The 11,930-nt window shown below is 36.1% G+C and overlaps 1 protein-coding gene across 1 annotated transcript; it reads right to left on the bottom strand.

The window, feature by feature from the left end:
- Positions 1 to 9,479: 9,479 nt before the first annotated feature.
- LOC107502613 (olfactory receptor 2K2) lies at positions 9,480 to 10,508 on the bottom strand. Its single transcript, XM_016129974.2, has one exon. It carries the CDS (start codon positions 10,506 to 10,508, stop codon positions 9,480 to 9,482), a length of 1,029 nt encoding a protein of 342 aa, XP_015985460.1.
- Positions 10,509 to 11,930: the final 1,422 nt, after the last annotated feature.

Here is an 11,930-nt window from a genome sequence, read left to right as displayed (position 1 = left end):
AGGAGGCTACTGAAGGATGGTCAGCAAAATAAGGAAGTAAACCAAGAAAGTGGAAGAGCTCAAATCAGGACCCAGGGAATATAACCAAGCCAGAGGTAAAAGTAACCTCCAGCCTAATGATAAAGAGAGATCCTCAAAATCAAGTTCTATAGCAGTCTCGAGAGTGTTCAGCAAAGACTGCAGCAAGTTAGAAGTATATGGGGCAAGGTGTCTTCAAAAATGACATTAATACAATACTTAATGTGTGTAAATACTGTGAGAAGACATTAGACCATTTAGCCAGCTAAATGGGTTAGTAAAAAGATACTAAAAACTAAGCATGAAAAAAGACAATTATTAACTTTGGGGAATGCACATTGTTATGCAAGAAAGGAAAATTAATCCTAATAAATTATGGTAAGTACTCAATAAATTAGAAGAAAATATACAATATTCTACAGGAGTTTAAAAGAATATGGTAGATCTATGTGTTTTTCCATGATGCTATTTCTGAGACACATCCATAATTTTTAAAGGCAAATTACAGAGAAATGCAAATGGTATAATAATTGCATATATGAATAAAACCATACACACAGTTATACTTTCTACACCTCTATATCATACGCCAATAGCAGTCTATTCAAAATGTGCTTTGTGGACCAGCATCATCATCATCATCTGGGATCTTGTTGGAAAAACATATTCTCACTTCTCACTCCAAACCTACTGAACCAGAATTTCTAGGGTGGGGCTGAGGAATCAAGATATTTGCTTCCCACTTGCTCCCCAGGTGATTCTCAAGCACAGTAAAGTCTGAGAACTACTATCATAGTATCATATAAGAAATGTCTGATTAGAGGAATTAACTCTGGGGGTGGGAGTGGATTGGGGAGTGAATATATTCAAAGAATAATTCTGCTAAAGCATTTTGCTTTAACGGTTTTTACAAGAATATATTTATTCATTGACCGTGCAATTTAAACATACAACAGAAGGTAAAATAATTTTTTTTAAGAATAACATGGTTGAGAAATATTTGCGTAAAATATGACACACCCTGTGTTTATCAATGTCTCACTTAAACTGGAATGCTTTCTCCAGATGCAAATTCCACCTGGTGCTAACTTTTGCCTGTGGCTGAAAGATAAAAAATGCAGAAAAAAATTAAAAAGAATTCTGATGAGCTACTAAAGCTCTCTCTGAAGCACAGCTGGTAGGCAATCTGATAATGGAAGTAGCCTCCCATGGACCAGGAGTGCTCAGAATAATTTTTAAAGTGGTACATTCCATCTAAAATCAACAGACATTGTAGACATAGCTCCAACCCATGTGGAGGAGAATGGGACAAACCTTTGATTTGTTCTGGGCACCATGCTATTAACACAATGCTGAGAAAACTTTCTGCCCTTAAGATGGGTCAAGAGAATAAAGATGTAGGGAAATGTACTGGTTAATCTGCAAGCTCATTTGAGATAGGAAAATGGAAGATAAGGAAAGAGTCACACTGCGAAGGTAATTCTCTGCTCGGGGAGCAGTAAAATGCATGCAGGACACTCTGCCTAGTCCTTTTCTTATTCCTGATGCTCCATCACTCCTTTGAGAATATCTTCCCATGGCCGTTTGGGAGAAACAGCTACTTCACTCAGGATGCTTTTGTTGATAAAATATACCTAACCAAGACAGTCATAATGCTTTTCTTTCTCTGCAGCACCTCAGTTCTTCATTATGATACTATTCCCACTACGCAAGTATAAATCGCAGACTAGTTTCACTGCTCTGGAGGGAGATGGTTTCACTGGGCTTCATGATGGTTAAGAACCCAAGCGGCACTACTGCGTTGGAAGTGCACACAGGTTAAATAAGACACAATGGGACTCAATCCCAGGGGTAGGCAATAGGTTAGGAATGAGCTTGGGAAAATCCAACTGAGACTTATTAGGAAGAGAACTTTTCTTCTTAAAAAGTTTCCTAAGGGTAATTTGAAGTGCCTCCAAAATGAAAGGATTTCTATTTATGAGTAACGGTGTACTGAGAGGTGGGGGTGATTCAAAATATTCATAAAAGTGTCCACGGAATAGTATTATTCTCAAGTTTAATAAATTTACTCTACTATATATACTGTAAATACTGTGAAGCTTCATACTGTATGATGCTATAATGATGTATACAGGTCATTACATATTTGTTCAAACCCATAGAATATACAACACCAAGAGCGAACCATAATGTAAAGTATGGATTTGGGGTGATTATGATATGCAAATGTAGGTTCATCAAGTGTAACAGATGTATCACTCTGGTGGGGGGTGTTCATAATGCTGGAGGCAGTGGGAGCAGAAGCAGGGAGTTATATGAAAACTCTCTGTACCTTCCCCTCAGTTTTGCTATAAACCTAAAACTACTCTAAAAAAAAAAGTTTTAATGAAAAAAAATTGAAAGAGAGCTAAGAATTAAAGAATTTACCACTTAATCATGGATGTAACAGAAAATATAAAACAAAATAAATTCAAATGGACAAAAAACTTGGATAGACATTTCTGTAAAGAAGATATACAAATGTTCAGAAAGCATATGAAAGATGCTCGACATCACTAATCATTAGAGAAATGCAAGTCAAAACTACAATGAGATCACCTTATACCTGGTAGAATGGTTAATATTAAAGAGAGAGAGAGAGGGAGAGATGAGAGGAAGAGAAGAGAAGAGGAACGAGGAAGGATGAGAGTAGGAGAGAAGAGGAGAGAGAGGAGATAGAGAAGGATGTAGATATATCGGCACGCATATCTCGCGCGTCCTACCACCTACAAAAACGACGCTAGCACCTCCCCGAATACAATCCTAAAACAGACTCAAAGAATCCTCAAAAAGACAAAAGAACAAAGAAAGAAAGAAAGAACAACAAGACCCGAAAAAAAACCCAGAAAATAAGTACTGGTGAGGATGTAGAGAAATTAGAATCCTTGTGCACTGTTGATGGGAATGGAAAATGGTGCAGCTGCTATGGAAAACAGAATAGAGGCTCCTCAAAAAATTAAAAATAGAACTACCATATGATCCAGTAATCTGGCTGTGGATATATATGCAAAAGAATTGAAAGCAGGATCTCAAAGAGATATCTGCACACCCATGTTCATTGCCGCATTATTCACAAGAAGTGGGAGCAACCCAAATGTCCATCAATGGATGAATGAATAAAGAAAATGTGGTATATGCATACAATGGAATATTTTTCAGCTTATATAAAAAAAAAATTCTGTTACATGCTACAACATGGAAGAATCTTCAGGACATTATGCTATGTGAAATAAGCCAGTCACAAAAAGACAAATATTGTCTGATTCCACATACGTAGGCATCTAAAGTAGTCAAAACTGATAGAAACCGAAAGTAGAATGATGATTACCAGGAGCCAGGAGGAGGAAAAATGCAGAGTTGTTCAACATGTGTAGAGTTTCGATTTTGTACAATGAAAAAGTCCTGGAGATGTGTTGTGCAACAATGTGAATATACTTCACAATATGGCACTATACACTTAAAATGGCTGAGATAGCAAATTCTGTTACATGTTTTTAACAACAATACATTTTTTAATTAAAAATTAACAATAATGTTAAGTCTTCCGATATATGAACATGACATCTCTTTCCATTTTCCTAGGTCCTCTTTATTTTCTTTCAACACTTTTTTAGTTTTTAGTGCACCAGTCTCACAGCTCTTAAGTCAAAGTTATTCCTAAGTGTTTTATTCTTTTTTATGCTATTTACATGTAATTGTTTTCTTAATTTATTTGGATTAACTACTCTTATATAGAAATATCACTGATTTTGTGTATTGATCTTGTATCCTGAAACTGCTGAACTTGTTTTTTTTAGCTCTAATAGTTGGCTTTTTTATCGATTGTTTAGGATTTTCTATAGACAAGATCATGTCAATTACAAAGATAATTTACTTCTTCCTTTCCAATTTGGAAACACACAAACTACCAAAACTGACTCAAGAAAAAATAGAAAATTAGACCAACTTATAACTAGTAAGAATATTGAATCAGTAATCAAAAATCTCACAACATAGAAAAGCCCAGGGACAGATAACTTTACTGGTAAATTTTGCTAAACATTTAAAGGATTAACACCAATCTTCTCACAGTCTTCCAATAAGTAGAAAAGGAGGAAATATTTCCTAAGTCATTCTATGAGATCAGCATTACCCTTCTACCAAAGCCAAAGAAATCACTTAAAGATTTGTTATCATTTGATGTGTAATATAAAAGCATTATTTACAACGTGAAGTGATTGTCTTGAGTTTTTAGATATTTTCATGCATGTCTTTCCTATTAGATTTCAGACTCCTTAAAGACAAAAATTCGTGTTTTGCTCATGTGTGCATCCCCCATGACAGCCAAAAAAGTACCTCGCACTCATCAGATATTGAGTAAACAGCTACTAAATCAATAAATTAATGCATGAATAATATATCTTAAAAAATAAATCACTTAAAAAGAAAACTACAGACCAATATCCCAATATCTATTGTGTAACAGAACTAGAGTATCGAGTAAGATCCGGTGAAAGTGTGGGTGAAGGAATACTGTGACTCTGCCAAGTGATAGCAAATGGTTTCTTGTTTTAACATTGTTTCAATGAGAAAAAGAAAGCAGCCACTCACTGCTCTAGTAAGGACGCTATATCTAGAAAAGTGCTTCCATTAAAGCCACCACAAAGGTAAGTATAGTTTAGTTCATTCTCATACCCCCACACCTGTCAATCTTCTGCAACAACTAATTTGAAAAGCTGAGGATGTGATAGAAATCATCATTCCTTGAATCCTCCAAGCCTTTGATGATGGCTTTAATTTCTGTGATTCCACCAGGAATGCCTTTTAATGACATAATTAGGTAGGAAAGGGAAGTTCCAAGAGCTTCAGTTTGGATTTTCCTACTATAATGTCCTTAAGCCATAACTCATAGTCGTTGTGGGGACATGCCAGTTGTTCATGATATCTATTCCATGTATTACTTGCAAACTGAAGAAATAACCATGGATGTTTTCAGAGTGTCAGTGAAGTGCACTTTGAAGTGAATCTCAATCACTTGAAATTCATAAGCAGACTCACTAAGACATACAGTGCAGTGTCATTTTGGGTCTTTAGGAATTGGATTACTCCAATTCAGCATCATTGTCCAGAAACCTAAAAGCTCTGAGTGTTTCCATTTCTCAATACAGTGACTTAGAAGTCAAAGTGTAGCAAGAAAAATAATGGCCCCAAACATGTCCACATCCTGATCCACAGAACCTGTGAATATGTTAGATTACATGGAAAAGGGGATTAAGGTTTCAGATGGAATTAAGGTTGTTAATCAGCTGACCGTAAGACAGGTGATCCGTCTTGGTCCAATGTAATCACAAGGGTCCTTAAAAGTGGGAGTCAGGAGTTAGAGGAAGGGATGTGATGACAGAAGCAGGGTCAGAGTGATGTCATAGGAGAATGACTTGACTCATCTTTGCTGGCTTTGGAGATGGAAGCAGCATCCACGTCTTAGTTTGCTTAGGCTGCCATAACAGAATACCACCAACTGGGTGGCTTAAACAACAGAAATTTATTTCTCACAGTTCTGGAGGCTAGAAGGCTCAACCTCAGGTACCAAATGATGAGAGAAGAGACCACAGTTCTTGGGACTTCTTGGGACCACAGTTCCTCTAGTCAGGAAGAAGGGTTCTCTTCCCTAAGAATTCTAGGTGTCTACCCAGCCACCCATGCTGGTGCTGCCACTGTTACCACAGGATTGTCTGGGGGTTGGGCGAGCAATAACAGAAAAAAATCAGGGCATTCACTTCGCTTTTTCTGATGCATAGAGGCCCCACTTCTCTGTTTTCAGATCATTTCTTTTGTCACTCTTTCTGCATGAACCTAGTGTGCTGGTTTGGGTGTCAGGCTGCCCTTGAGTCCAGGCCAAGAGGAGGGAAGGAAAACAAACAAACAAACAAAGAACAGAAAATTCACCAAGAGTTTGTTGGTACCTTACTTTCTAGTTTCCTTCCAGGGTCTGCCTGTTATCATCTGTTTTACAGAATCCTCAGACAGCTGGTCCATGCATTCTGTCTATAGGTTTTAATTGCATTCAGTGGAAGAAACAGGATGGAGTATGTTTATACTTCATCTTGACCAAAACTGGAATCTGTTTCCTGGCTTTGGCCCTCTCCGTACTTTAGTGGTTGTTCCCTTACAATACTCTTTTGTTGGCTTTTCCTGTTTGATGGGCTTTAAATGTAAGTGTTCCTCTAGCAATTTCTCTCTGTACTCTGTTCCTAGTTAATGTCAACCATGTTCAGTGCTTAGATTGTTACATATATGTAAATGTCACAAGTTTATATCTCCAGGCTAATCTTTCTCATTAATTCCAAACTCGCATACCCAACTGACTCCTTGATATCCCTACCTATATATCTCGAAATCATGACAATTTCAATATGTTTAAAATACAATTGATTTACCCTTCAACATCCAAACTTAGTCCTTTTCAAGTATTCCCTGTGTCAGTGAATGACACTATCAGCTTTTTTTGACACTTAGATATCACCTTTGACATCTTCATCTCACTCACCACAGGGATGGTCAAGTACCTCACTGAATAGCCAACAAAAGTTTATTACATGTATATTTTTATTCAACAGATGTTCAGTGAGCAGTTGGTCCTCTGTATGCTCTGAATATCTTCTTAATGCGAGACCCTGTGCTAAATGAAATTGATACAATCCTTGCCTCAATGACCCTACAGACTAATGCAACATTAAACAAGAAAACAAATTACTATCGAATTACAAATTGTGATACATGCTCTTAATAAAAGCAGCAGCAGGACAGAGCACAACATTTTTATGGAACTAAAAGAAATTTTGTGTTCCTAAATGGTGAGTAATCACATTTTAAAAATCCATCTTAAGGACTTCCAGCTTTAGGGTAATAAAAACTGCTAAGGAATTTAAGTGGGTTAGTGATACGACCATATTTTCCTAAAGTATAATCTGATCATCTAATCATTCATTCAGGAATCGACTGCCTGTCAGAAGTGGTTTTTAACTTCTCTGTCAAACATATTCCTCTTTTTAGCAATACTTGAAAAGGATCCTGTACTTGGATGGGAGACCACCTAGGAATACCAGGTGCTGTAGGTATAAAAAATTAAAAAATAAGGGATTGTAAGTTGACAAGGTCCTTGCAATCTGTGAGGTCAACCAAGGGTTGCATCACTTAAAAAATAAAAAAATAATAATAATATAAAGAAAAAGACCCCTTACCTGAGACTCGAAAAGTAACAACTGTTAATTAGTACAGGTTCAGATAGAATCTAATACAAATGGAAATATGAACCATTTACCAAAAACTAACTTTCGTATTGCCCATAATATATAAAACATTTATATATGCTTGTTTATTTCACAGTAACTTTTTGTAGCATATGCCTGTAACTACTGTAACTCCTATTGTGCAGCTAGAAGACATCTCCCCAGGTTCCATTGTGGGTCCTTTTGAGAGCAGGATCTAATCAGTTTCAGTGTCCCATTCTGGTCCATATCCTATTCTGAAACAATATGCTCAGTTCCTTGTGTCCAAGTTGACATCCTAATTACAGAATGTGCTTAGACTTTATGTCTTCAAGTTCTCATAATTCACTCTTTGAAGTAAAGATTTCAGTTGTTTCTTTAACTCTGGTTATTCCTATTTATATTTGGCACCACACATATTATAGCTACTTCCAGAGGCAGACAATTAGTTCTGCTCTAACATAAATTCCAACTCTACTCTAATAAAGCCCACTATAAAATTTCACTCCAAAATGACTCTGAAATTGCCAGGAAATGAATGTGGTATTTGGATTTAGAAGGCTGAGATATCTAAGCAGAAAAATAATTACTTGTATTTTCTATGAAAGCTTCTTGGTCAGCTCTCCCCTACTACCCTCAAAATTAGGGTTTGTTTCCATCCCTCACTATCAAACATCTCTTGGCAACAACATCTGGCATCAAATTTGTCCCCTTATACATCACCAGAACTTCGCTCAACGGTTATTGTAAGTCTCTTTAAATGTAGGTTACACATCTAGAAACACATAATGGAAGCTCAAGATCTAAGGGAATGGTCTAAGATTTAAATAATCCAGAATTCTACACCTAATACTAAACCTTCTTAGGTCTTTCATATTTTAAAATTTGCCAAGTGGGTTATGCTTCCTTCGCTCAAAATTTTTTCCTCTTCCTCACTCTAGAAGTGGAGGTAGGTAAGTGACAAGGTGAGCATGAAGGCGGAAAAAATAAAAAAATAAAAAATTAAAGAGAAAAATAAAAACATCCTATTTTTTCTTTTGGAATGATAGACTTTCGCTGGAAACAATCTCTCCCAAAGTATAGTCATCTCACAACCTACATCAGAATTTCTAGAGATCTATTATAAATGTAGATTATAAGGACCCCACCCCAGAACTACTGAATCCGAATATGTGGGAGTAGAGGCCCAGTGTGCATTTTAAACATGTAGCATTTTTATACAAGTAAAAGATTTAAAACAACTAAAATAAATTGTCTCTATAATTGTTATATTTTTATAAAACAATATACCTCATTGCTCATGTTGTTTCTTCGTCATAATTTTCACAAGTGATTCTTAACTTCTCAAAGAAAGCGATTAGTTTGAAGCTGATAAATTTATTAGTTTAATGAATCACTGCTATAAACATAAAAGACACAAAATTACAGGAATCCTTGCCCTTGTAAAGCAAATCGTCCAATGAAATAAACACAAACACACATTTAAAAAAAAAAAAAGACTTAATTAGCATATGGGTGATACACTGGCATAGAAACAGAATTTGCTCAAGTATCTATGTGCTTAGAAAAGCAAGGTTGACAGGTGAGCAAATCAAGTAGGAAATGGATGTCAAGGAGTTTTAATTAGGAGTTTTGAAAAAGGCAGTGTAATTTGCGAACCACCAGAGCATCACAGAACAAACTCCAGTGAAGAAGTCAAAAGGATGAAGGTTGCAGTTCCAGTTCGGCAACTGTGTGATGTAGAGCAAATCTTAATTTTTCTTTGTTTCCTTGTTTGCATAATCCAAGCCAATCTCTGTTATTTATTTCTTTATGTTCCCACGTCATCCTAGAAGGGATTTAAGGCAGAGAAGATTTCCAAACTCTTCTGGCACTAATATTCACTGACTATAAACTTATCCAGCTTTCCTTCTGGAACAGATGTGTGATGACTCCATAGTCCCAAACTTTTCACAGCCATGAAACACAAAAGACAGAAAACATTACCAAATGCAAACTGGAACTTACTATTGTCCATAGACAATCATTCTATGTATATATATATCTTAGAATTGTAAAATTACAGAGCAAGGTTCAAGTCGGTGTTCTAAGTGTGAGTATGTTGTCCAGAATTTCTCTGTTGAGTTGTGCCTGGGGAACACCCCTGGTAAAACCACAGGCACCCAGTCAGAGATTTTAATGTGTCTGATGCAATGATATTTTACCCAGCAGTTTTTTCATAGCGTCTTTGACTTCCTTGTTTCTTAAACTGTAAATTATGGGGTTCAGCATTGGGGTAAGCACTCCATACAGCAATGAGATGATTTTATCTACTTTTTGTGAGCTTGATGAAGAAGGTTTTAAGTACATGGAAAGAGCAGCCCCATAATACAAGACCACCACAGTCAGGTGGGCACCGCAGGTAGAAAAAGCTTTGTTTCTTCCTTCTACGGAGCTGATTCTCAGAATAGTGGAAAGGATGAAGACGTAAGAGATGCAAATTAGGAGCATTGGAATGGGCAGGAGAAGCACACTGACCACCAGCATGATCATGTCCATGAGCAGTGAACTTGTGCAAGCTAACTTCAGCACTGCCAGGATCTCACACGTGAAATGATCGATTAGATTCCCACAGAGGGGTATCTGCAGAGCAAAACTGATTTCCAGCAGGGCAGTCAGACAACCTGTCACCCAGGAGACAGTGGCCATCTGAACACAGACTTGCCTGTTCATGATGATAGGGTATCTCAGCGGGTTGCAAATAGCCACATAACGGTCATACGCCATCACAGCCAGGAGCACACACTCCGTGGAGCCCATAGCAAGAGACAGATACATCTGTACAGCACAGCCAGAGAAGATAATGGTTTTCTGAGATGACAGCAAGTTTACCAGCAAAGTGGGAATAGACGCAGATGTGTAACAAATATCCATAAAAGAGAGATTTCCAAGGAACAAGTACATGGGAGTTTGGAGGTGTGAATCTAGGATACTGATTAAAATAAGAGTGCCGTTCCCCAAAAGTGTAATCAGATACATTACAAGGCTGAAGACGAAGAGAACAATCTCTAACCTTGGGTATCTAGAAAAACCCTCCAGGAAAAAGAAGCTCCAAATAGTGAGGTTTTCTCCTTGCATTTCTTTTCTTTCACTTGCAATTACTCTAGTATCATTCTCTTCACTTCCTATGAGGACATAAAGAGATGGATACAGTAAAATATTCATTTGGTTTAGGAAAACACTTTCAAACTTATTTTACTTTTATAAATACAATTTTACCACAAAAAAAAAATCACAAGATAGTTTGTCTATTGATCTAAGGGGAGAAAAAAACAGGTTTGATCTACATAAAAAGTTGATTCTTCCACAACAAAATTTAGAAAAGAGTGAATTTGAAAACAGTAATAAACGTATTTAATATTTGAATCTCAGCCTGAAATCCTATACTTGGCACACAATAGGTTTTCAGTAAAGATCTGAAAGTACTGAATGATGAAAAAGGTGAATGAACATGGAATAAATTATTGAGTACGAATTAGAAAAGTAAGCCAGGTAAGTGAGAAAAAGCACATTGTATAATAATAAAAACCAGTAATGATCTTCACAGGAAGAAGAGGAGGAATGCTGAAAGAAACAAAGGAATTTTAAATGAACACCTACGAAGTTCTGGGTCTAAATGAACTCTGTCCTTTCTAGCTAATAGCTTAAAGGTTCATATACTTGTTTTTATAATGAGGACACTTTGAAGCATTGTAGTTACTTGTTCTAATTATATTTAAGAGCTGGTTTACAAGCCACACAAAATAACCAACCTCATTTAAGCACTGATACATCCACTGTACAGTTTCATTCATTATTGACACCCATACTTTTGTGAGTATGTAAACAGATCTAAAAATTATACCAAGCCAATACTTTTTTATACATTAAAATTTATGAAGATCTGGGAAATGCAGAAATTAAACTCCCTTTCTGAATTATCTTAAAATCTCTTTGAAAAGATGATTACAGATCATCTAAATTATAAACAAGACACTTAAGGATTTTTTTTTTTAAATACCAAAATTTACCTTGCATTAGCAACTTCAATCTTTTTCCTTTCCCCACTAGCTCTTTCCTATTTTCAAATATACTTACTTGTTCTTAAAAATTCCCTTCATTGTCATGCTATATATACAAACTTCCATCCTATTTTTCTCCTTTCTTTCATAGACGAATTCCTCAATTATATGGTTTATCTTACAATATTCCAGTCTTCACTTTCTCATCACTGATGTTCTTTCCCAGTTTCTCATTTTGATCAATGTTATAATTTGTCTCCTAGTTCTTCATATTTAAAAAGTGGCATAGATGGTAAGGGTAAAAACAATACTACTGTGGGCAATATCTTATATCATGCCCCTGTAACAGGGACATAATATTTTACAAATAGTTTGCATTATGTTACATTATTCTTTTGACTTATATTACATTATTATCTTTGACTTCTTGTCTACTGCATCTCATATCTAGCCTATTAGCAAATCCTTTCATTTTTCTCTATTTTAGCCATCATTCCCCAATCAGCTTATATTGTAAGTCCAAACATTATCAGTAATGCTGAATAATCTTTTAGTATTTAGGGAATACTTGTCAGTATTACTTCCC

Source organism: Rousettus aegyptiacus, unplaced genomic scaffold (assembly GCF_014176215.1).
Source record: "Rousettus aegyptiacus isolate mRouAeg1 unplaced genomic scaffold, mRouAeg1.p scaffold_m13_p_3, whole genome shotgun sequence".
In the NCBI taxonomy this organism is placed as follows: domain Eukaryota; kingdom Metazoa; phylum Chordata; class Mammalia; order Chiroptera; family Pteropodidae; genus Rousettus; species Rousettus aegyptiacus.
Note: the sequence above shows the minus strand (reverse complement) of the source record. Positions and strands in the feature narration are given on the sequence as shown.

Coding starts and splice junctions, on each gene's coding strand:
- LOC107502613 (XM_016129974.2), bottom strand. CDS start 10,508: ATGAATATTTTACTGTATCCATCTCTTTATGTCCTCATAGGAAGTGAA.